The following is a 27,709-nucleotide window of genomic DNA, read 5'->3' on the forward strand; positions in this document are numbered from 1 at the left end:
TATTTTCAGGGTAATTTTCAAGCTTTCACATAATTATGAAGAAAAGCCATCCCATTATTTAGCTTAGTAAAATACATCTTCAGGTCTCATCACTTTATCATAAAATAAACTCTGGAAGGAGGCATATTTAAAATAAATAACACTGCCAACCCAGGAACAAATAGGCATAAGCTGGCTGTGTTTATGAAAGAAACCAGAAAAGGATTTAAAACTGCCAGATCAATGAGACTGAGAAAGACTGCCAGAAAAGGCAGAAAACCTTGCTTGTTTTAGAGAGAGTCTTGATCAGCATATAAAAAGGATTATTGGACTACCACATATGGGACTCATTACCCAGGTCATTTTCCCCATTCTGTGGGGATTCTGTCTTTTTTCATCAAGGAAAAACAACTCTCTATGCCACAATACTTGCTTCAGAATGATACAATAACTCTCACAGAAGTAGTAAAAATATTTGAAATAATTTTCAAAATTTCTGTTGCTCCAAAAACATACAGACTGTAGACTGTCTGAAGAATATGTAAAGATGTAAGACAAACATAACATCCATGTTTGTGAGCTTATGGATCCTTATAGAAAAACATTACTATGATTAGCTTTTCCTCTTTTCAGTCCAGGGCAACTGGGATCAAAGAGGTGAGAGAGGCAAGTCTAATGGTAAAATATCAGGAAAATCTAGTCTCCATGGTCAGCAGAGAGCTATGCCTGAGCAATGTGAGGAGGACAAAAGCTGATTTGCAGTTTTACAGGAACATACTCTAGAACAATAATACTTGCTTGTGCATGCTTTCCATCAGATGTCTCTGCATTTTCCTGTCAATTCACATGTTATTCTCAGTATGTGATCAATTACCATGAACGAGCACCAATTTCTTGGTGCTCTCTTAAAATGGGATCTCCACCCCTTCTCTTTTTTCCCCTCCCACCAATGTGAAAAAACATGAAATAACACAGCTATAGCAATACAAATCTCCATTGCCCCTATGTAAGTTCTCTCTACAATTTTTAGTCAAGTTGTGCCTCAGTTCCATGTGATTCATAAAATCAGATTCTATAAGCAAGGGTGTGTTTAGATATGATCAGATACACTTTAACAAAACCTCTGCTTCCAATCGCATATATTGACAATATTGTCAGAAATTTCTTTAGGATTAAAATTAAAAAATGTTTCTGAAAAGCATTGAACGTTTGCTTGCTAATGTTTTTTCTTACATTGGCTTTTCCCTTTAAAAACAGGAGAAATTATAAGCATACAAAACAGTCTGAAATGCACACAATCACCATTTTATGGAGAGCTTCATCTTTCAGGAGTGCTAAACACTACAATTGCTCTTCAGATACTTAGGCAAGGCAATTAGTTCAATTAGAACACCATTTCTATGCTTTATATTGTTTGTGTTTACTATATATGGCTTAAAGCAAAGTATTGATTTTTTTGCAGTCCTTACTCAAGGTCAAATTAAACAGAAAAGATACATGCTGGAGTCTGTAACTTGTGAGGCAGATAAGGCCAATAATATTGATTGTATCATACCACAGTAATCCTTTTTATTAAGGGAAGTTTAAAACAAGGTTCCTATTTACATTTTCATGTTAAACGTCTGGGTCTTTAAAAATGATTCAGTGATTTTGATGTGACAATTTGAAGGAACAACCAAGACCTTTTTTCACTTCACATGATTCATTTATGAAAGAATAAAACAGTCCTCCTCCCAGAATTTAACATCAAATCAAAGGTAGTGGCATCTAGTAGATTTAAAAAGGATGATAACATCATTAGAGATTTGTGGGTTTTTTTTTCTGTAAATGTACCAAACAAAAGATAATTCTATCATGACTAAATAGAACAGCAACTTAATACAGATACACAACAATTTAGATTACTGAATGTGCAGACATTACTCCCCACATTTCCATTTAAAGTAAATTAGGCTCAAATCTACAGCCAAATAAAACAGCAAATGGCAGGCATCAAGCAAACATTTTGTGTGAAAATAGCTGCCTCGTGAACTTTCTAAATGACCTCTGCTACCAGTTCTTAGAGTTTTGAATCTGTTCTGAGTGGGATATATTTACAGACTGCAAATCCCTACAAAGATAGTATCAAATGCATTTTACTAGCAGCTAATCTGTATTTAACCCTAGTAACACATTAAACTGTAAACCCAAATCAGTGGGCCAAGGAAATAATTTAAAAAACCCACATAAGTGGGGAAAAAACCCCACAAATTTTGTCAAACTAATGTTCAAACTAATGCTTCAAATTAATGCCATGCCATTTTTCACTGTGCTGCAGCTCCTTGGTCTGGTTCTGAGAAGGGCTTTAGTGTATTTAGATTCATATCACTATTTTTGAGTGGAACTGCACTAATCAATACAGCATGTTGCTTGTTTGGAAGCATCACAAGGATCTTAAAAATGGTGCCGCTCTGCATTTCACACACATACTCCAAGAATTTTATTGTGACTCAACCTGATGGTGGTAAGGAGCCAACTGGATTTATGTAGCTGTCAGCAGAACCACCATCATAAATACTATCCATTAAAATCCATACTGAGAAAGGTATTGTCTAGTTTTCCTGTTGTGCTAGTCTTGTATTTTTAGAAGGTGAAATGTCCCCTCATGAGAACACACAGAAGAGGGTATTTTTGCCTTTGCAAGCAGTTTTTGGTGATAAAAATATAAAGCAGTAAAATCCAAACATTATTACAGCATGAAGACACTTTTAAAGATCATTACTTTTTCGGGCCTACTTGTCCCACGTTGACTCTGACACAGATGACCTTTCTTGTCTGCATCCCCACGGAACAGGTAGCCTCCCCGTTCCAGCTGGCAGAGGAGTTGAAAGCAGAGACAGACGTGTCCTCTATGCACTGTCCCCACGGGCCAGTCTGCCAGTGGTACACAGTGCAGGAGTGCTCGTTGCAGCTGCGCGTCTGCTGCAGGGCGCTGCTGTTCGGGCACTGCACTCCTCCTGCAACAGTAACAGAGGGCAAATGATCCTTCACTGGAACGAGATATAACTTTTATTTAAAAAAAACCACACACCACAAACTCACTTTGAAGTTTTCTTAGTTATATATTGTGTTTGATTACATGAAAGAAATGCTGTTCCTTTTTCCTCCTCTTCATATGCCCAATATCGACTTTCATAAATTTCAGTCAACAAGCCACACAGAACAGACTGTTCATGGACAGTATTTAAGTCTGTACCAAAAGGATAACAAAATAATCATAACTTCTATAACACTAATGTGCTTGGAGTGGTCTACAGCCTTATTTTTTCAGTGTTCTCTAGAAGTGAACACTGAGAGACTGCAAGAGATCACATAAGGATGTATGAAGGCTGTAGACAGAAGAAATGGTCAATAATTCTAATTATACATGTGTAAAAACCTCTGTTTACGTCTAATTCACAGATGAATTGAAAAGATTTTTGGAGCTCTTCTCCTAGCTCCCAGTGGATGTTTATCCATATTATGTGAACCAAAGAGGATGGCACAGCTGGCAATTCCAGGTCCAGATTAAGATAACAAAGCCTATTTCAGGTTAAGATTAAAATGCAATCAAGTGTCAATGATTGTGAAGAAAATCTATCTTTGTTGTGCTTGGTTTCTTTGATAGTATGTTCAGTTCATTATATTCAAGCACTTCAAACTTACTTTGGCCTCCCAGTCCTCCAGCAGAAATGAAGAGGTCTTTCCTATGAGTGCTGATCACAGGCTATTCCAGGTCTAGCCCTGTGAGCAGACATCACACCTGCTAAATATCTGGTGTCACTAGAATCTAGGTCTGAGATTCTGGCCTAAAGTAACAATGGGTCCCCTATCTCCAACTGATGGAAAGGCAGCAAAAAACCTAAGCAACATTTTAGCCTCTTCTAAAAGACAAGAAAAGTAGGAGAGACAATTGAAAGAGGAGCTTTTTATTAGTTAATGCTGATGATCCATATGACTTTTCTCTAAAATGCATGCTCCCACCAAATGCATGTTGTAGAGTATATTATTTATACCCCAGCACTGAACTTCAGGTTTGCATGTCTGCTAGACAGATATGTGGGAGGGAGGGAGTTTTAAGCACCCGTTGTTGAAATTAAACAAAAAATGTAAATGTAATGAAAGAAACAATGAATGCTTCAAACTCTCCAACACAAGAAAATCAAGCTGCCAGTATAAAAATACTTTATACAACAAGTTTCTCTGTATGGTCTAGATCTGCAGCAAACATGAGAAAAGGTTCATTCTAATGAAAACACAAGATAAAGTCATAATTCTCAATTTATTTCTCTAGGAATATTTTTAATTTCTGGCTTTTTCCTAAAAATATTGATTCAACAAAGCCACAGGAAACATCATATCAGTTGAAATTTCATGCCACAGTCTAGCTAATCTTAAATTTTGCAAAGCAGGATTAGAAAAACCTACAAATACGTGAATTTAATTAAAGAATAACTCAATTTTTTTGGTAGAAAATGGATGCAACTCAAGTCTATCAGAATTGTTTAAAATATATTTTAAATATAGATTTAAAATATTGAAAAAATGTTAAAAATATTGAATGCCACAGGCACCAGTTCTTAAGACATTTGAGAATAAAGTGATAATTTAGGTTCAGTTTCGGCAGCTATGCAAGAATATATATATATATATGCAAGAATATATATTCAGGGGAAAAAAAGAGATTGACATTGACTTGTAAATGATAAACATTGGGGCATGAATGTCTGCAGCTCAGTGGGAATCCAGTTCTGTTCAGATTAAACCAGGAGTTAAAAAACATGCAAAGACTGAACAAAATGTGGAAATAATACTACTAAAATAAAAATCAATGTGCCATTCCATCCAGGAAAACAGCATTCTCTTGTGCTTCCTCCAATTTAACTAGGTACAGAAAATCAGAAGGGGTTGGAAAACTGGCAGTTAGAGATGCCCTTTACAACATCTGTGTAGGGGTAATAACTTTATGAGCATATCCCCAGTAGAGGACAGGTTTGACAGGAATGTAAAAGTTAATGAGTATCACAGAAAAAAAATAAAATAGACATTTGAATTAATCAGAATATAGGAAAAAGGGACATACAATAATAAGCACATCCTTTAATAATAAATGATCAGATGACAGTAAATGACTTCTTGGCAGTACTAAAAATAATAATTTCAAGGATACAAAAACCAATTGGGGCTGAAGCATTTAGTTTTGGGTTTGGATTTTTAAGCAAAGTAGACTTGGAAGAGAAAGCCTAGCTTTGCAGAGGGGCTTGCATATTGCTCATAAAGTAGTTGACAGAATTGTGATACACTTAGATTGCTTTTCTGCCTGGTTTGGAGCTGCTAAAGGGGTAAGACACCTTGCTCTAGGATATTCAATGATTGGATTTTAAATTTTTTTTTTTTGGTGACACTGACTCGATAACTTTGAAATTTCAAAATGTTAAACATTTTTTTAAAGCATTTTGGATCATTCTAATTAATCATTTTGATATCCCTTGTTTTTGCAAAGGCATATAGTTTTATAAATGCATTTCAAAACAGCTGGAATAATCTCAAAGTTTGAGAAAACAGATGTGACTGAAGTGCCTGTTGTATTCTAGAGAGTGAAATGAGTGTAACTCATTTCTTTGCTGTAGGCAGGAGGTAGGCACTTCTTAAGGCAATTGCACTTCCTGAGGACAGACACAGTCAGAACCAAGACTGCTCCTGCTCTGCAAACACTGATGCTCCCTCCCTTGGTTTATATCAGTTTCACAAACCAAGCAGACCTGTCTGAAATACACAACAGGTCAGGATGCAGAGTGGGCTCATGGTAGATGCGAGGTCTGTCCTCAAGAATTTTCCAGGACCCCTGACTCTCACCACAATCAGCAATCTGAGGTCATGGGCTCCTGAGCAAAAGAAGCACAGTAACATACACTGCCCTGGCTCACCTTTCTCACACAGGTGTCAGGTCACTTAGTAAGTCTTGCCTGAAAATTCAGGTTGCACAGTTACAAAACTAAGTGGGGTTTTTTTATTCCTGTTTCATGAAAAACCTCATGCTCTCCAAAACTTATTCTTTTGTGAAGGAGAAATTTGCTGCTGAAATAAATACTCATTCTGTGCTTTCAGATTTAATTACCAAGCACTGTTCTTTCAAGCCAGGAAAATACAAAAATTAAAAACAAACTCAATAAATGTAGGAAGAATAAATACATTAAAAACCCCTACGCATAACTACTTGTGTGCAACTATGTAGTCAAACTGTATTGGAATTTAACAGGAATAAAGCATATAAACAATAATCTGTTAAGTATTGATAAAAAACCCCTTTGATCCAGATATTTCTTACATATTCAATAAATCAATCTTGCAGATAGATGAGAAGAGTTGTTGGTCCCTGTCAAACAGAATATCTGATGAGATGGACAACTGATATTCTAGACTATCTAAATGTGATGTTTAGTGTCTGTGCTGTATGGTCATGCCAAATAGTCCTTATGGCATTACACTTTGCTGATCTATGAGCATGTAACACCCATAGCAAAGCACTGGTGCATATATGCATCCCTGCCCTAAGAGAATAATATTAAAAAAATTTCCCTTCCCTCTCATTTTAATAAATTAAGCTTTTAAGTTTTCTTATTTTCCTCTTTGCATTATTTTCCTCTTTTAATTTTTGGGTTTTTTGGGTTTTTTGGTTTTGGTTTGGCGTGTTAAATCTTTACTTTTCCAAAATTGGTTTTACTGATAAAACTTAGGATGTACTCACAACATTACTGTTATGCTGTATTGCACCAATTTTCCAGTCTATGGCAGTGTATAATCAAAACAAAATCAATCTACATATTTATTACTTACTGAAAAACTAAGATTAATTCAGTTCTTTTGAGTCTCAGGTCCAATAGTAATGTGAAACAGTCTTAGTGCACACTACTCATTGTATAAGATTTATTGTAAGCAGGGAGTAAAAAGAAGAACAGAAATATTAAACAGAATATAAACCAAAAGTAGACACACCCTACATTCGAGAGACAGGCTGAGCTGTATACAATACCTTACTGGATTTATGCAGAACAACTGCATGATGTATCAGCTAACATCACTATGTCCTTTGCTGTCATTTTTTATTTTGAGACAGTGACTTTTCTGAGTTTCTTACTGTACCATGAAGATATATTTGACAGTGACAGAAATGAGCTAACACTATAGGCAGTCTCACAGGCAAATTTATAAATCACTTTGCCTTTCAAACCTTCAAGCTGAGGACAATGATCTCAGAAAAAATACCAAAAAATTTTTATTGTGACAGCCATTTTCACATGGAGTCATCTCACAAAGCACAGTAAGTCTTTATCTTGTGAAAAGACTCCTTTCTTTCCCCTGAATGCAAGTAAATAAGCCCATCCCAGATGTGCATGACCACACCGTGCCTGAGGCTCTGCAGTGTGTGGTTTGAGCACATGAAAAGGGTCTTGTATGGAATGAGCAAATGCTGATGAGAGGGTGTACAACTGAGGTCAGCTCCTGGCTCAAGCAGAAATCAGTGTAGTGCTGGAGGGGCAGTTGGTATCCCAGAGCTCATTAGAAAACTTTGTCACTGTTGTAATTTACATATGGCTTATATTTGTTGTATTTTACATACAGCTTATAGTTTTTCTGTGAACCTATTCTTTACACTGAGGAATTATTATAATACTACTGAATTATTCCTATTCTAAATCAAATTAAAAATTGATTAGACTGTGGTTGTTTCCTGGTGGCCAGTCGTGTTAACTTGATGGTTTCTTCAAACCAATTCAGCAGCAGAGATAGATTGGTACTAAGAGGAAAAAAAATTTTTAGGTGTGAAATGACATAGCTCTATTACAGACAGTTATATGCCAATGTTAACAAGAAAAATGGTAGAATATAGTATTTTTCATTTCAAAGAAGAGAGAAACTGAAGAATCACAAACAATACTTGATAAAAAGCCATCTGAGAGCCAGATAAAAAACCTATTTCACATGTATCTATAGAGCCTCAAAAATTTCAGGGGGTGCTCATGTTTAAGTACCCAAATGAATGAGAAATAAATGTACCAGATACTTTGATGGATTGCAGTATTCATTGTGTATGCAATGACTGCAATGCTTTGATCTGTCTAGGCTTGTGCACTGAATGACTAGCAGGAGGATGTGTGTGATCAAGGACTCACACCTGGACTCCTTATGTCATTTTAGAATACAAATTTAGCCTGATTCATGGATTTGCAACAGTCTTGCATATTTTTTCTTTAATTAATATCAAGTCCTGATATATAATAGGAATAGTATATATTTATTCACAATATATTTTTCCTATTGTGTTTTGAGTAAAAAACTCAAGGCAACAGGATACAGAAATTAGTATGGAATAGCTTACCTACCCTGGTCTGTCTCTCATACCAACAGCTCAAGAAAAGGTTCAGAAATCCAAAAGAAAACTTGTGTGACTGTTCACCTGAACAGAACTGATAGCTGTTTTCAGAATTCAGCTTTAATGTGTAGACGGAATTATTGGTCTTACATGAGACTTGGAATTTTTAGTTTTACATGATGCTTGCAGAGCTTCCATCTACAGTTCTGGGCATTTTTTCTAAGTTCTGAATGGAACTGAGAACTGCATGTTTTCCAAAAAAATGCTCAATGTGAAGCTTCCTTTTATATCAGTGGAATACAGATATTCAAACACATTATTATATTCTGTGCTCCTAGAAAAAGAAATTACCTCCCAGCACCCATTTTATGCTTTGGGAACTCAGCTGATCTCAGTCATGGGATTCTGGAGGTGAAAAGTCAATCAGTTATTTGTCATGTAACAAATGACTAAGAGGCATAACAGGAGTATGAGGAGAAACATGAAAATAACTCTCATTCCACTGAAGCATAAAAAAAAGTTAAACTGATAAATGTTTTAATATAATACAAGAAAAGGTGAAAAGTACTTTCCAGTTAAAATTGTAAAAATATGCTAAACCTTGGAAGCTTCTTTAATTTATTTATATACTTTCATTCTCTGAGTGAGTACTTTTTAAGATTAAGCATAAGAAAGTGGTTTAATTTTTCTAGTAATTTAGGTTTTTGACTTCTATGGCATGCTTGTCAGGATTTAAATTTCTGTCACCGGCAAAATTACAAAAGTACACCAAAAATCTACTGTCTTGACCTAGATGGACAAGCAAGAAGCACATGAATATATATTTATTTGAATTATATGTCTCTGTTTCCCACAAAATGAGTCTGTTCGACACTCTATAAAAGAAAGGGAAACAACAAACCAAATTTTTATATAATTTTAAAAGTGTTTCTACTTTGTTACATTGGATCCATCTAAATAATTTATTATTTGAATCACCTACTAAAATAGAATACAGTTCTGATTGCCACTAACATTTCTAGCAAAAATTCCTTTCAGAGAAAAAGTTGGAAGTGCTCTGCTATTTTTTTTTACAATCACCCAAATTCTGCCAAAAGCAGAGTACACTTTTAGCAATGTTAGCTGTGTCTGCAAACAGCAAAGTGTACAGCTGTTCCAATTCATTGCTTCCATATCTTGCAGCTTTCATTTCTCAGCTAAATTTGATCTTAAGATAAAGTAATAAAATGCTCAATAGTTTAAAAGAAGAACAAACACATGCATGTAATCCTTTTATATTGAGGCATTTAACTTTTCTGTCAGTAATACATGTGAGTAAACATCTTCCAAGAACTCTTTGGTGGCTGTGTCTCCTGGTGTTGCATGAGGCATTGGCACACTTGACATGGCCATTTTTGAATCATGTTATATACAGAATACGTTTCCTCTATAACCCAGCCACCCCTCCAAGTACTTAAAACCAAAACAAAAAGAGCTGTAGGAACCATGCAAAATCATAAAAGAATAGCCATGAATCTGTATTTAAAACCTGTTTTGTCTTCTCCTTTATATTCCAGCTATGTCTTCTCTTTGCATATGCTGCAGACACTGCACAAGGATCACTTGAACAAATGGGAACCATTCAAGAATGAAGACTTGTAGGGCAAAATCCAAAGTTTTGCTATGAATAACAATGTTAGTGGGGTAACATAAGTTACCAGAGAAAAGAAACCCCAAAACCCTTTTGCTAACATTTGAATCATTAAAATTCTCATCTTTTCAGTATTCAGGATACTTCTATCTTTCCAAATTGGACAACATTTGAATCATTAAAATCCTCATCTTTTCAGCATTCAGGATACCTATATCTTTCCAAATTGGACATAAATTAGCATCGTTAACCTGTATCGGATGAAAAGTTTGTCTTGTTTAATTTTAATGAAAACAAGAAAATCGTATCTCTGAAATAGAAACAGTAACACTAGGCACACTAAAAAAATATAGTAATATTGCCTGAAATGAGCAAAATAAACCCTCTTTAAAACAGTTTTAGATACCAGAAGTAAATAGTAAATACAGATATATGCACACACATACACTTGTGTGTGTGTACATCTGCATGTAACAATCAGTGAGAAAGGAGTTTTGTTCAAATGTAACCTAGTACGGTTATCCTAAATGTAGGACAACCATAAAACAGCTTTAGGTACCAGGAGTAAATGTAGGACAGCCATTTAAACAATTCTGTTTTATTTAAAAAAACTCAAAATATGATCTAACAGTTTGTTTCTGTCGATCAAGAGATCACTTTGACGTTACGGAGGCAGTGGAGGATTGTCAATCCCAGAGGCGAGGGCGAGCCCTTACCTTCCCCCGCGTAGGCCAGGACGGAGCGGGCGCGCAGCTGCCTCCCTTCCGTGGTTTTTCCGGAGCAGGTGTGCGAGCAGGAGGACCAGGCAGACCACGCGCTGAGCACGCAGTCCTTGGGGCACGGCGCTTCGCACACCACCGGGATCGGGTAGATGGCATCTCTGCACAGCTGCCTGTCAACCTCTTCTCCTGGGGGTAAGAAAAATAAAAAAAAAGGCCGTAGCAGTCTATCATTTGCTAAATTAACTTAAAATGAGCAATCCAGTCCAGATGGGCGCACAAATAAATTAGATTCTGTTCTTGTGTATAAACAAGGTAAATAGATTTTTTTATTACTTGTCTCCTCTGCCTCAATTCTAGAAGAGCATACTTAAATCTAAGTTGATTTGATATTCTCATGAAGTGAATGCCAGCCTGGGTGGTATTTAGGCTTTTATTTTGCAATACATGACCCCACACAAAATCCAAATATAACAAAGTATATAACAACCCTATGGAAAACTGTACATAGAGATGCATGTATAGAAATGACCCAGTTTTCATCCAGATTTGTGCGAGAAGGGGAAAAGCATCCTAATTTAGCCAGTTTATAATCCACGATTCATCCTTTGAATTGCAGCTATCCATCAAAATATGCAGTAAATTACAGTCAGAGTGTTGTTTGGTTAGAAAGATCTTCATTTGTTAGCAAATCAGCAACACATCACTCTTTGTGTCATGGAGGTATGACAAGATCTATGCATTTGTATTCTGTAGATACATATTTCATTATAATCATAAGATCCAGGCTGGTGTGAATTGCTTAATGAAATATTAGCTAGTATTTAAGTAGCAGGGTTGCTTTTGTTTTCAATCAGGTAATCACAGGACCACTGTGTCTGAGGTCTGTCCAAACAGCACCTTAATCACAATATGAATAGTTTTGTGAGGTGACATGATTTCTTGATCAAATAAGTTAATACTTATTAAGGAGGAAAGAATGAATGATCACATATTCTGGTATCAGTAAGTAATCATGATAGATCTTCATATTGGAGCAAATGATGGAAAAAACGAAGGAGAGAAAGATTCAGGTCCATGTTTTAGAATTCTAGCCTTATTAGCACAATATAATGCCTGTTATGAGGAACTGAAAATGTTGAATCTAAGAACACACTGGACTTCTGAGGCATTGACAACCACATACAATTAAGGAATGAAAGAGTCAGCTCATTTGTAAACATAAAACTTTTTTTTTAAATTATTTTCTAAAAAGGATAATACTTCAAAGCATCTCAATGCCTTTTGTGCTACATGATCTCTAGGGTATAAAACCTTCTGTTATGATTCATCTATTGAAGCACTCTTGAATTTTACATAATCCTGAGCTGTCTACATTATGCACTTTCTAAGACCCATAATGTCAACCCCTTTGTTTTAATAGCCAGTGTCAACAAAATAATGTCTTATCAATAATTGCAAATGAATGTTAGTCTTCAATACAACAAAATATTTGTTAGATATATTGATCAAATACCCTGTAATTGAATCATAAAGGCATCAGTTACTGTTAGTAACTACCACAATGGATTCTGAAAGCTAATTCAGTAAGAACTGAGCACATTATAAATGAAGCTAGATATGTAAAACCTCTGCTTTATCGAGTCTCAAATTAGACTTTATTGCCCAATAGATGTATAATAATGAATTTATTCAAATACTAATCAAAACAGAAAATACATAAACTACATTTTTGTCATTCAAAGTTTACAGTCTTTTAAATAAGAATCTCTTAAACTGAGTTCCTGAAACCAGGAGGTGTTTTAGTACTAAATCAGACCATGAGATCCAGAAGTGTTAACCAAATTCTTTGTGAAAGAGTTACAGATGAAGGCCATCCATTCAATATTAGATCCTTTTGAACAGTGCCAAATATTTTAGTCATACAGAATATTTAGGCACAACAGAAGTACAAACATCAATCTTCCCTGGTTCTGAAAACCCAGGAAAATTCTGCAGCTCATGTTTTTAAAATAGTCTAAAGTAGTCATAGTCATCTGAATTATAAAGACCTTTGAGATCAAGTCAGTCTCAACGGCTATATTTTCCCATATTAAAATACAAATGTGAGCCCTGCCAAAGGCTTTGTGGTTCTCCCATGCCAAGTTCTGCTTCCCTCACTGGACTCAGTCTTTGCATCAACTGTTCCCTTTGTTATATTGCAGGTCATCTCACCCTGACACCAGTTCAGGAGGGATTCCTTTCTGCTTCATCAGAAGGGCATTTGTTTGGACTCAAGGACAAGAGATGGAGGAGAGGACTAATCTTCTTTTTCAGACAGGAAGAAAATCTAGCAAAGAGGTGAAACCTACTCTTAAATTGTTCCATTGCTAGATAAGACTCAATAAGGTAAACTGCTAGGACACATGCACACTTTGCAAGAAATGCTACTATTACAATAGTGTGTCACAGTATAAACAAACAAAACTATACTGAACTTATTTATCACTTACTGTCTTTTAACTTTTTTTTTTTCAATTTAAATTCAAGCTTAATTTGGTGCCACAACAAAAAATTTTTTGACCTAGTTTCAGTCTGTTTATATCTCAAATGAAACCAAGTCTTCACTCTCCCCCAAAATCAAAGGCCCTATTTTTTGTTTGCTTTTACAGAGAAAACATTCTAGAGATATCTATCTTACATATTGGCATTTCGTTTTTGTCATGTGTCCAATTCTTATCTGATGAATTCAATAGCATAGAAATGTAGTTGGAAGAAATATCTTATAATGGGTACTTCTTATCTTCAGGGAAATATTTTACTTATACTAAATTGTTTCTGACATTTCAGTAATGATTTTATGAACAACTTGACCTTTTTTGCCTTCCTCTTTAAAGGGTGTAGTGTAGTCAACCACCAGGAACCACTCAACCATAAGCTGGGAACAATGCCAGTGTAAAGACTACTTAGAAAAAGTCCCATTTGAAAATCTGAGTGTTGAAGCTGGTCCAGAGAAGGGCCATGAAGGTGAGCAGAGGACCGGAATATGTCTCCCATGAGGAATGAGAAAATTGAAGTTGCTCAGCCTGGAGAAGAGAATTCAATGAGACATTACAGCAGCCTTCTAGTGCCTGAAAAAGGCTGACAAGAAAGATGAAAAGGGGCTTTTTGAAAAAGCATGCCCTATGTAATGACAGGACAAGGGGGAAAGGCTTTAAACTAAAAGAGAGAAGATTAAAGAAAACATTCTTTACTGCAAAGGAGGAGAGGCACTGGATAAGTTGTGTGTAGACATGGTGGATGCCTCATCCCAGGTTAAAGGGAGCTGTGAACAACCTCTTTTAGTGGAAGGTGTCCCTGCCCATGGCAGAGAGGTTGGAACTAGATGACCTTTAAGGTCCCTTCTAACCCAAACCACTCAATGATTCTATGATTTCATTTTAACATTACGGATATAAATTTATGTTGCATAAGTACTGAAGACAGAACTCAAAAAATTTACTGAAAGGCATCTGCCCTGGGTTACTTATACTCTGAACAACAGAATGACAAAAAAGTAAAAAGCAGAGACATGAAAACAAAATATGACATTTCTGTCAAGAGAAATCTTCACCACTTATCAGTTGACTTGTTCATTAAAATCTAGCAATGGAATCTAGCAATATTCCATATTTGCAGACAATGCCTATGTTGTTGAATTGTATTTCTCTCTTAGGCAAGAGACACACAATTTTGACTAAATTCTCCAAATAGCATTTAAGGAAATGACAGCATATAAAAATGGCAGGAGGCAAAAGAGGGTTTTTTTTTCAGAAACTTAAAATATCAAAAGTTGTTTAAACCTTTCCTGGGCTATTTTTTTTTTTACAGATTTACATCAGTGAGGAGTGCTGACGGGATAGTCTTTTGAATACACATCTCTTTATCAAATAATTATGCTGGATCCATCTAAACAATCAGCAAAACAAGCTACTACATTAAGACCTTTTGGCCAACTTCTTGGCTCAAAGACTTCCTGATATATATGCCCACGTGAGAGCCACTATTGAACTAAAAAACTATTTAGCTGTTTTAAAACAAACAAACAAAAACAAAAAAAAATTTATCCCAGACTACAGAATAGGCAAATTTTTATAGATCAGAGAGGTAGACTGTGAATAGCATTCAGGAGAAACTGATTAATAAAATCAGTATTCATATCACCATTCTTGTTTTATTACATTCACAAAGCAGGTACTGTATCTGTAAAATTTAGTCTGAATGCTAAAAGTTGAGCTAGACCACGTTGTGTGGTTAATGCAGTTGAATCATGTCAGCCCTTTGTGTTTTTGTCTACTCATCTGTAAAATGTATCTAGTATTTAAGTTTCTTGTAAAATGCTTTAAGTTCCAATGGGAAGCATTCCTAGAGCTGGAATCACTAGAGAGACATGTTAAAGAAACCCTCTTGCTTATTGTGCATCTTTTAACATGGTGCATGCTTCAGTGCACAGTAAAAAATTGCTGTCAAATTCTGACCTGTAGGAAATGGAATGGCAAGCACTTAACAGAGAGAAAAATGTTTTTAAGCCTTAAAATGAACAGTAAAATCACTGCAAGAATCAATGAGGCATAGAGAACAACTTTAAAAAAATCAGCATAAAATAAAGTTGCTGCTGGAGCCCTATGTAATAAGTCAATGAGCCTGGTCTCAGTTCTAAACAAGGAAAGCAGCTATTGTTTCTGAAAGGGACCTGTAGCCTGATACAAACTAAGTAAATTTTGACAATAAAATAAAAATAAGTGGAATTAAATCAAGAGAATTTTTTGAACTTCAATGGCTAACATTATTTTTAACATGCCTGTGTAATCAGTAAATGACAGGAATGTTACACATTGATAAAACAAAGTTTACAGTAGTATTTCAAAGTTCATAAAAGAAGTAATGGCAGCAACTGAGCCCAAATGCTAAAATTGAACTGCAAACTTCATATTACTTATTGCTTGTTTCAATACATTCAAATTTAGTATTATATCTTCAACTTGAAGTAAAAAAAGTCTATTTTAACGGTATCTTGTACATGATGTGTCATCCATTGGAAAACTGCTGGGCAGCTGAAATGTTTGGAAAAGCAATCCAGAGCTCAACTTTTAAGGTGATCGTGGGTGAAGGAGGCTTTGTCATTATTTAACTGCCTTCAGTAATGTCCCTAAGCATGGAGGCTGCAGGAGAAAAATGCAGTATTACTTCACACAATAGCAAAATCTGTGAGCTGTGTTGTTTGCCACTGACTGTTTCCTTCCTTTCCTGTGCAGAAAAATAATCAACAGGAAAGTATTGAACTGCCTCTAGTATGAGTTGTAAAGGCTGAAATGGCAGAGAATGTTCTTTGTCTTGAACTCCTATGCAGTTTCCCAAATGCATTCCTTTCACATGAGGGCCTATACCTGTCCTTAGACTGACCCTCTTGTCAACCTCAAAATGTGTCAGACTGGCTGAGGAGCCAAAAATCCTGTGTGGACTCTGTCCACCACCAAGAACAAAGTATGCCTGTCCATATTCAAAACTTACTAAAACCAGATCCGTTCTGTGTGCTCAGTCCTTCTTTCAACTGGCACTAACTTTAACCACAGTCACAGTTACTAAACCATATCCTTCTCCACTAAAAATCATCAGTCCATAATCCACTTGCCTCAACGTTACAGGAATGTTATGACTACACTGTAAGAGTAGAGAAGCAATGTTAATGAGTTTAACTGTAATGACTCTAAAGACAATTTTAAAAAAATTTGAGAAAATCATTAAGTAGGAAACTGTACAAACTTATCCAAATGTGAAATTCTACACTAGATTTTCTCTAGTAATAACCTGGCCAACACATCTGTTGATGAGTCTAATGCAAAATGGAAATTCTTCACATTACAGAAAAGCTATCTAAGTTATCAAATTCTTATACATTTTCACATGCCAGGACACCTTACATCTGCAAATGAGCAGACAGTAATCAATCATGAGGATAAACTGAAATTATTGTTTTAATTTCTAATACTTCTGCATTTCTTTCAAATCACTAATACCTTACCAAACTTCACCACAACAGGAAAAATCATGCCTGCCTAGTGTGAATGGTGACAGCAAATTGTGTTTTCCTTCCAAACCTAGAAGTTCCAGTAGTGTGATGTTTTCTTTTTGAAATGTTTGGAAAAGGACCCAGGACTGGCTTTTTTTTTTTTCTTTTTTTTTTTTTCTGGTAATTCTATTTTGTTGTTTGTTTTTCCCTATACAGGAGGAGTTCTCTGAGGAACACTGTCTTAGAGCACGTGTCTCTAATTAAAATGTATACACAACTTCAAAACCATGACCCAGATTTTTCATCAGGGAGAATTTAGAAGTGAATTTCTGAAAACCTAATCAAATAGAAAGGAGAAATGATAATATTTACATGAAAGTGATCATTTACCATTTTGTTTAATTGAACAATCTTAAGAGTATTTGTAAGAAAAAAAACAGCACTGCAGCAGTATCTGACTGACAGAACAAGTTTTGCCCTTCAGTCAGCTCAATACTAGCAAATAGCACATATTTTGATAGACAATAGGAAACTTTAAATGTTTTACTAATCCCATTATCCTTCATATCATGTTGATGGTATTTATTCATACCTGCTCCAAAAAAACCTTTTAATGTTAGTAAAATGGCAGTGTCTTTCAAAACAGCAGCAAGGCTATTACCTTAGCAATTATTTTCCATTACAGTTCTTGAATCAGGTGTCAAAAAATATCAATAAACTTTCAACACTTGGAACAATTTTTAACCTCTCTAATATCAAACTGTAACATAAACGACAGATTATGATCTCAATATATCCTACTTTGTTGCTATTAAGTTTTTCAACAAACTAAATGCAAAAAGATTGTGTACCTTTCCCTTGTGCTATTATTATCAAGTGAAGCTTTTACATTCCTTTCTAATGCTTAGGTGCCTAGCTGGTAGCTCCAAGTGTTAAATCAGTTGTTAATTCCCTAATCACATGCCTTTCTCTCAATCGCTTTTGCTAAGTAGCATTTGCATTTAATTAAGTACATCTTAATTAGCTGATGGTTAATATTCTTGAAGTAATTTTCTTCTAAGAAGCCTAAGCAGAAACGGCACTGATTTCAATGAAGACAAATACACTGGTTACTCACATCTGTTCATTATGCAAAAATGACAGAAAGTTGGTCTAATTGTTTAATGATATGTAAACATTGCAGGATTGTAAACTGTTTGATTTGATGGTTTGTGTGTACAAATTTTCTGTGGTTTTGCTTTCAGTGTAGTATCATGCACTCTATTCCTCACTGAAAGAAAAATGGCAAACGTGATACTTCTGCCACTTACTCAAAAAACCCATTGTGAATCTAAACATGTATGCTTCTGTTTTTATCTTTTTTTTTTTTTAACAAGAAAATTGAGAGTACAAGCACAGATATCATCATCTTATTTACATTTTTACCCTTTCTGCACAGATAAACCAGAGACTTATAGAAAAGGCCACTGACTGCTGTTCTTTGCCTATGCAAATACTGGAAGATATATATACCTTTTAAAATGAAACACTAAATTTTAAAATATGATTTTGACATTTTTAAAGCAAACATTTGCAATGACAAATGACTATCAATGACAAGAAGTAATAATATACAAAATGAAAATAGCTGGATCTTAGAAACCCACCATATCCAGTGTTTTTACAATCAAAGATAACAGCATGGTAACACACTCAAGGAAAAAATAATGATCTTTTAATTATTTTCTATTCCTTAATGAGATGAAACACCACATTTTACAAGCAATAACTTCTTGTTAATGGCTATATGCAAATTTCTTCTTTATTCACCTTATGGGAAAAATAATTCTGATGAGTGGGATGACACTGGCTTCAGGAACTCCCACATTCATGCAGAAATATAATTTCAAAAATAGTACCTGAACACTTCAGCTCCTTCTCTGGAAACAAACAGTAAATGAGCTCAGTCACAGCTTACAGGGTAGCATTGTGTTTGCTAACCTTTCCCACAACACAGCATATCACCAACTGTGTAGGCAAAAGGCAGAAGCAGGTAACACTCTGCAAGTGGTTTATAGGAGAGCTGAACAGAGTGAAAGCCATTCTGCTCCAGAGGTAAGACAGTGCTGGTTACAAGGTTTCTTCTCTGTCCTTAAATTCATCCAAATTTTCAATCACGCAAATTTCAATAAAAGTGAGTTGCTGATAAAAAAATCCAGGTCAGTATTCCTTAATACATCAGGTAAATAATACAATAATCCACCATGAACCATATACAGAGCAGTTACATGGATAACTAGTAACAAAATAACACCCTATACCTTGAAATAATGTCAATAATAAATGGAAAACTCTGACACAAAAATTAAGAACATATATTTAAGATGGATATTTCCTGCTATAATTGCTTCAGATGGAAAACATCTTTGCATATTCTTTGACAGTAACTTAAAAATAATGGTTAAATATAATGAACTAACACCTTCAGATACAATATTAATGTTTCCAGTAATCCCATTTTCATGTCTGGTAATGACAGAACATATGTACCTTCATTTATATTAAAGTCATCTATCAGGATTACAGTCATGTAGACAGAGTCTAAATTTGCCAGACACAAATAAAACCAGGGAAAGAAATAGTACTTCTTTACCCAAATAATATATTTTTATTTAAAATGCAGGGACATGTGGCCAGATCAAACAGCAGTATGAAAAAATAATATCCCATAACTATGCTAAAATAGAAATATACAGAAAATTGAAGAAGAAAACCCCAAGAAACTAAAATCAAAACCAATGGAACACTATGCACTTTTTTTCCATGAAAGGGAAAACTTATTTGGGCTTGACTTCTTTACTCAATGAGAGTGAGAAAACTGAAAAGTAACTGTTCTCTTTTTGCCATCTTAAGATTTCTGGTAGCCACTTTGAAATGTCACCTCATATTCCTTTATGCCCTTTCTAAATTTTAACCATATTTTGCTAGATTTATTCAGGTTGAAAACATGAGTTTGCTCAGAAAGTATTGAAAAATATTTTTCCAATTCTCTCTATATTTCTAAGTGATGTGGGTGACAGAAGCCACAGTATCAGCTCCCCCAAGCATACAACAATCACTTGGCTACCGAGGATCTCAGCTAAAAAAAAAAAATTAAAAAAAAAATAGATACACAGATGAGGCAAGTTCCTTCACTACACACACAAAGGCACACTGAGGGTGTCTTGTAGCACTAAATATCTCTGTAGCACTAAATATCTTGTAGCACCTTTTTATCTCTGACACAACCTGTAAGGTACTCAGCGCATATTCTCTATTATATGAATCAAAGACTAATGGAAAACTCTTCCTACAGATGATACTTCTTTCATTCTTCACTACTTCTGATAGCACTGAATATTCAACAGCATGAAATAGGCTGTAAATGAACTACTAAAGTCAGTATCTGTGAGAAAGCCTGACCTAAACAGGGATACTGAAGAATTAATCCAAATTAATTAAACTGGGACTTTGAAGGAGATTAGTTAAACTGTATTAACATTTTGTATGGGTATCTTACTCAGAAAGAGAAAATTCTTGACAAATAAAATTAGGAACACTTTGACTTCAAATAAGAGGATTTACAGACACATTTAATATAGTTTAAGTAATTATTTTTGCAGTTAATTTGGATCAACTTTGGAAAGTGCGTTCATGCATATAAGCAAAGTAAACAAAAACTGAAACATGATATGCCTTTAGCTGAAAATCTCCTGGTCTTTTAACTTGATGCTATAGTAGACTTGTACCACAGGGATAGAAGTTCAATAATTCTAATAAAGACTCCAGCAGAGTACCCAAACACTGCCTAACAACAGGAGTAAAATTTTCCTACTGCTTGACAGGTAGTTGAAACATTTTCATGGTTCATTTGCTAATGTAGTCTTACTGAGAATGATAAAGAACAGAGAATACAAGTGTATTGATCATAACCAAGCAGAGTTGCCTTCTAGTGTCAAATAAGCCAATCAAATGTCATCTTGATATGAAAGAAAAAATAAGTTTGATGACAGGCTACGGTCCCATTGAGAATAAAATCAATATTAGTCATGGGACCAACTGGGATCAATATGTCAAACCAATAGGCCATTTTAGCAGGAAGGGGAAAGGAGGGGAAAAGTGCTGACAGAGCTAAAAGGAAAAAAGAGGACAGTGAGAACCTTGAGGATGAGATCACTTGAAAATTCACATTGCATTTCTAAAAACACTTGTCAAAAGCACCAAGCCACCTTGAAAAGATACAGCTAGTTCCAAGACTAGCTAGGTAGTTCCAAGATCAGTTTTTTTCTCATAAACTTTTCTCAATCAAGCCACGATTCATATAGTGAAAAATATATGTTCAAGTATGACTTCCAGAAAAAAAGATTAAAAAAACTTCCTCCATTTGCATTTAAAATGTTAAAGAAGGTCTACTGTGTTTAAAAGTCAAGAAAAGTCTTTTCATGGGCTTTAGAAATAGTGATGGTGTTATCTGAATACTGGTAACAGTAGGATTTAAAATACATGGATTTGAAAATGCAACATGCATTTATTGAAATGTGTCCTTTTGATTATTTAAAAACCCCATGTTTTATTAAGCACTGAAAATTACTGTACTACTTTTTCACTGCTGAGTATTCTCAGCAAATTTTTAATTTCATCGTATATGGACACATAGACTGCTATAGCCTTTTAAAAGGTATTTCACAGGTAAAAGCCTTTTCACAGGTATTTTATTGTAAGTGCTATTTTACACATTTCCCCCTCCCATTCAGTAATGTCAAAATAACCCGGAGAACAAGTTTGGGAAGGGCACTGGAATGTCAATGACTTCAAACCAGTTTGATTAGAAAAGATATTTCTGATGTGCTGATCTGAACTAGACTAACTTTTAGGGATATGAGTTAGGAACAGAAGCATAAAAAGGAAATAATAGGCAAGAAAAGCAGTAGCACGAAAACAATGTGACAGTTCCATAATGTCAGTAAAATGACAGTGCTCACCACAATCATTCCAATGATTCCCTACACTGAGTTACCAGTCTGCATATTTTCAGCAGCTACCTTAAATGGCCTGGTTTTTCAAGACACAATACTGTCACTAACTTCAAGCTTCCCATTTTCAGCACAAACATTATCTTTGGTTAATAAAGTTATACATTTAAGCTAAAAAACTACAAAAAGTTGCATCGTAAATGGGTTTATAAATACTTCAGCAGTGCAGTATTTTCCTAGAATTTGGCCACCAACAGAGTAATGATATTCTTTTCTATAATGCAAAATCTTACCTCACAGATGAAGTGAATGATTAATGGCCTGCACCTGACAGAATATTAAGTGAATTTTTCAGTTGGTCAATTATCTAGTATTTCACTACCATACTGTGAATTTGCAGCAAGTTTACAACTGTGCCTTCATATACATTGTCACACCTCCTGCCACACAAAGACACATGTAGCTCAAAAGGGGGTTTAAGAGAATAAGAAAAATTATTTCATATGGCAAAAGGTGATTGCAAACATTTTCCTTGCATTATTCATCCAGCTGCAGCTAGTAAAGAGTTGTCACCCTCTATATAATCTGACAGCTCAATTCAATCACAGTTAAAACATAGGACCCAAGAGGTGTAAGAGAGATCACTGCCACTGTCATGTTTACACATTTCTGAGAAATGGTTTTTAAATTAATTTCATGGATGCTTTTGTCTGTGTCCTACTACTGGCAGATAAAATGCAGTCTTTGGAGAACACCTTTTTATCCATCTTGCAATGAATATCTCATCATTATGAGTGGAAGGCACAGCATGTCTTCAGGGAGCTCAGACTGTGAATTAATCTTCTCTTTTGGAAACATTTTCATAGTCTTTCTCCCAAGAAGACTAAAACTAACCCATCCTTTTGACTTTTTTTGTTTTACCTAGCCTCTATGTATATGGATTCAGAGAAGGAGCTGCCAGGAAAACAACCAGAGGTAAATGCCACTACATCCTATAAACCTACTCTGTGGAAGGAAATATAATAGCACTGTCACAAATAAACAAAAAAAAAAACACCTCCAGGAGTACATCTGCAAGTTTAGGGACATTAAAACTTCTTCACTCTGTTAATAAGTTATGCAAGATAATGTCCTAAGTCACAGAAGCCTGAGAAATTTCGTTGTAGATTGACACCTACTCACAGAAATAAATTGTACCCTGAAAATAAGGTTCTCCTTCCCTGGTGGTTTTCTAGAAGCTTCCCACAATGTATAAGATGCTTCTAGCTTATGTAATTCTTCTTCTTCCCCTCTTTAAATAAAAAACCTCAATTCTGAGGCATCCAGAACAAGAAATTTCATGTATTTTCTTTTTATTATCTTTTCTCTGGAAAACATGAATACAGCAATTTACTATTCATAAAATAGTATCAGTACCAATAAAGGATGTCTAAATAAAATTAGAAACAAACATCTGATAATTCCTAGGACAAGATTTACATACTTAATCCACAAGTTAATCCCCCAAAACTACATTAAGAAACCAAAGAGTAAATGCCAAAATGAAAGGTGCCTTTGTATAATGCAGGTTTTTTAACTGTATAATCACATGCTTATTATTTTTCCACTGGGTCCCTTCCTCCTTCAGTTCACAGATTGGAAACTCCTTAATGGGGAGCTATTTGGTATTTTTAGTTTTATTCTCTTTGTTCAAGTCATGATCCAATGTTTTATTTACCACACACTAATTAAAAGTGTTATTAAAAGAGAATTGGCATTTTCGCTAAGATCTTTCTGTCATGACTATCAGACGCCCACCAGCACAGCATTATTTTCAGAACACTGCAGATGTGGCAGGTCAGCATTATTTATATTTTGCTGATGCTGAACAAAAGCAGAGCAAAATTAAACCCTGAAGAATAGGACAACTAAGGTTAGTTGTTTCACAGATATTGCATTCATTACTACAAAATACCCACTTAATCACCAAAGGAGATATATCTGTCTCACAAATAAGTGGCAGATTCTGTGGAGAAAATGCCAGGTTGGCACAGTTAAATTCTTCTTTCTCATGTATTCACATAAGGACTGGACAAACTTAATTTCCTAATGTTTGAAGGCTTTCTTTTGGAAATTAAAATATGAAATTTTGATGTAATATTTCTTTTCAGTTTTCTAGTTTAAAATTGAAGTCAAATGATAAATAGTATTTCTGCCATGGGTGTTGCACTGATGCTTGAAACTGCTGCTGTGTCTGTTCTCATGAGAAAAAAGTAGAAACAGACTAAAACTTATTGCATTCCAGCCCAAGAAGTCATGAATTTTCTTTTCTTCCCCATTCTCTGGCTTCTTATCCAGCCTTATTTTCTCCAGACACTATTCCTAGTCTGTCACCTCACTGTCCTTTTCACCTATACCCCCAAATTCTTTCCAGCTCCTTGTCAAATCCTCCCATGGGCTGACCCTTAGCAGATTAAATACCTCACCAAATTCATTCCTAATGCTTGTCATGTAGAGACATTTCATAACTTTGAGTTCTTTACTTGGTCTCAGGAAATTGCCCTGGAGGAAACCAGGGTCAAATCCTATCTTTCCCCAGCTTTCAACCCAATTTTTTGGCCAGAACATTGCAGTTCTTTCTCTTGTCTTGCCTTCTTTCACCAAGTCTGAGGTATAAATTTGTATTTCCTTCTGCTGGGGTTGTGGCTATGTAGTCACAAACTGATTGCACTCCACCATCTGAAAGAGATCACTGGGAACACTGAAGAGACTGGTATCAATTGTTGACCTTAATTTTGAGTAATCATTGTGTCTCCACATGTTTTACTTCGAAGTTTCTGAAGTATCCAGTGAAGCTGCTGCTTGTGCTGTGCACAAGAGTTGCAAGAATTGCAAAATGACAAGTATCATCTTAAGGCTCTAAGTGACCACTGGAGCAGTTGTCTGGCGAAATCAAGTATCTTTTGGCAGATAAGGGTGATTTTTTTCCTCAATCAGTACTCAACACAAATTATGATCTATGAGAAAGGTCAGACAATGAGCTGCTCTAGGCTGGAAGTACTAAGAGTAAAATTCCCATTTATTCTGTCTCAACATGAGTAGCTCATGATGAGGCCTTTATCCTCACCATTTATCAACACAGTGGTTTCACAGCTTTGAAATTTGGCAACATTAATCTAGAAAATGGACCATAATATGCAAGTTGTTGTAAAATATAAATAAGCCTGTGCAACATTTTCTCAGATGGAAAACTGACTCCCGTCAAACCTAGTGAGAGAATATACTGTCTTAGAACATTTTATCATAAAGATAAAAATGAGTAGTGTTGTGTCATATAATCTTCTGAGAAAGTGGTACTTAATGTATAGCTATATAGTATTATTTTTATATATAACAGAATTAGATGCAAAATTGCCTCTTCTAAATAAGTTTTGTAAAAATATTTCAAATATTTTCTGGGTATTTTCTAGGGAGTTAACAAGTGGACACACAAACCCAAAACCAAAGGAGTTCAATACAGTTCTAGAAATCCTGTTCCATAATCCATCCATAACTCCTTAACCTCCTTTTTCTTTCTTGCCTCATAATAGCCTAATTTGAAGTAATAAATGGAAAAACTGTACCTCATTAAATTGACCTTCCTAAAGAAATTCTAATTGTTATGAAGTATATCTACTATTATCCCTCTCTGTATTCTAACCATGATGAACCTTGGAGTCTAATCAGAATTGGGTTCCTGCATTGCTGAATATTACACAAATCAAAATGCTTGCATCAAAATCCCTCCCCTCTAATTTAGTAACATGCAGTTCTTGCAGTATCCTACTGGTGTGCCATCAAAAACAAAATAAAGATACTAATAATATGGATTATATAAAACACTGCACTCTCTTGGATACATTTAAAAAATATTTGCACTTCCCACTCCAGCAGCTTCTACTCTTAGAAGTTCAAAATTTTTACAATAATGCAGCATTACATTTTAGAAGTAAACTGGTCAAAATACATCAAACTTGTCTGACCAGACAACCACATTATGATCTATTACACTAGACAAAGATTTTGGTAATTAGGTTGGCCCACCTGTTTTTACCTTAATTATATTATTTGTAGACATTAATGTCTCATTAGACATTGTCCATACCACGTGCAACTCCATCTTCAAACACCTATGATAAATTGGAAACAAGGGCCTGATGCACTAAGTGCCGATGTTTATTTGACTATGCACATGGAACAATGGTTTTGTTTTATTTATCCCTTAAACTGAAATCATCACATCAAACTACAGGCAAACTATTAAAGATAGGGATAAAAAAAGTTATGTATTTTATTCTTTCCATATAATTAAATGACTACCTGTTACACAAATACTAAAAACATCCATTTTTTAATGAAACTCAGTAGTGACATGTCACTTTCCTAATATCAAGATGAGAGATAAAAAGGAATTGGTGCCATCAATTAAATGTGACTTTTTATTGACAGAAGAGTTATCAATTATCAAACTATTCTGAGACTTCAGAGATAGTTTAAGCAGTATACTGTACTCTTGTTTTTCCTTATTTTCCTTTATATTAAATAAAACAATTTTTTTTTTAAATAAATGCCTTAAAAATCCAATGGTGTGAAATATAATGGCCTGAGAGTGTCAGTTTTAAAGTCCTTTAAATTCAATTTATTTTATTGAAATTTTTGTTTCACTAAGAAATTTGTAAATATACCAAGCATCCAAGAAACATATTCAGTAGTTCCTTATGTTAGCAGAAAAATTAAAGGAAAGGAAGGAAAATCTTTGTTATAAGTTTCATAGCCTATGTACTTACAGTGAGGAACAGAGTATACATTTTAGATTTGATTTAAATGCCTCAGATGGACATCCAAAAAGCTGTCAGCAGCAAAGAACAGTTTAAAACAATGCTATTATGATATTAGCTTGGAAACAAAATTGGGAAATGATGACTAATGCCAACATAACCAAGTTCCTGTAAGCAAAAGGCACTATGAGCTCAAAGGAACTGTCATTAGCTACTGTATTTTTCTGCTAATTGACGGCTGAGCGTTGACCAGATTTTGATCTGGGTTTTCTTACAGGCATAACTGAATAATTCAATGTAATTTGAACTTGAATCTGGCTCTTCATTCTTTATAAAGAACTAAGTCATAAAGTGACACAAAGTGGTATTTTCTTTTCTAAATAATCATAATAAAATCCAACCAGTCTGATGGTTTTTTCGTCAAATGCATAAAAGCTGCACAATAGAAATGCCAGAAAAATAGATTCTTTACATGTGGGGACACCTACAAAATACCTCTGCTCAGGTCCATTGAATCTCTTATTGTTTCCCATCATGAAAATAAATGACGACCAGAAGACTACTCAGCATTTGATTCAAACCATAAATATACAGAAAGACCCAATTCTGAAATCAGCTAAAATAATTTAAATAAAAATTGTTGCACCAACGAAACTTCAGCTTTTCCTGAAATTTATTTGACATATTTCATTACCTGCTTATGGTAAGATGATATAAAGCCACAACCAAAAAATTAAGGAAGGAAATTGAGATATTGATCAGGAAACTATAGAAGAAAATTTAAATTAGATGAAAAAATTTTGTAAGATTTACTTTAAAGTAAAATTTAACAAAAATAAGAGAAGAGATATTTCAGCTTCTCTAACTGTTGAGAAAAACAGGAAGGCAAATGAAACATAGGATGTTTTATTGCTGAAGTATGGCGTCTTTTGTTAGTCTCACTAGCTGAGAATAAACACAGATAAAGGACAGAAATGTCCTCTGTTCCATTTTGGTCAGTATAGTGTTTTCAGCTCTTGACAAAGTAGCTAAACTATTTGGTTTGTTATGTCTCTAAATCAAACAGACCAATCTACCTTCTATGTCTTTTAATTGATACCAGCACTACTGCTTTGCCTCCAGTATTGGAGAACTGGTAAAATCCTCACATTTGCATCAGAAAACACTGATGCCA

At 34.9% G+C, this 27,709-nt stretch overlaps 1 protein-coding gene across 1 annotated transcript in view; it reads right to left on the minus strand.

The window, feature by feature from the left end:
• The window catches only part of THSD7A (thrombospondin type 1 domain containing 7A), a 188,985-nt gene that overhangs the window by 58,254 nt on the left and 103,022 nt on the right, over window positions 1-27,709 (minus strand). The window contains exons 7-8 of the mRNA XM_063152161.1: window positions 10,718-10,909; window positions 2,741-2,975 (exon numbers count right to left, since the gene is read on the minus strand). Coding sequence (XP_063008231.1) covers window positions 2,741-2,975; window positions 10,718-10,909 — 427 coding nt within the window. The remainder of the gene's footprint in view (window positions 1-2,740; window positions 2,976-10,717; window positions 10,910-27,709) is intronic.

This window comes from Melospiza melodia, chromosome 1, assembly GCF_035770615.1.
Source record: "Melospiza melodia melodia isolate bMelMel2 chromosome 1, bMelMel2.pri, whole genome shotgun sequence".
Classification (NCBI taxonomy): Eukaryota; Metazoa; Chordata; class Aves; order Passeriformes; family Passerellidae; genus Melospiza; species Melospiza melodia.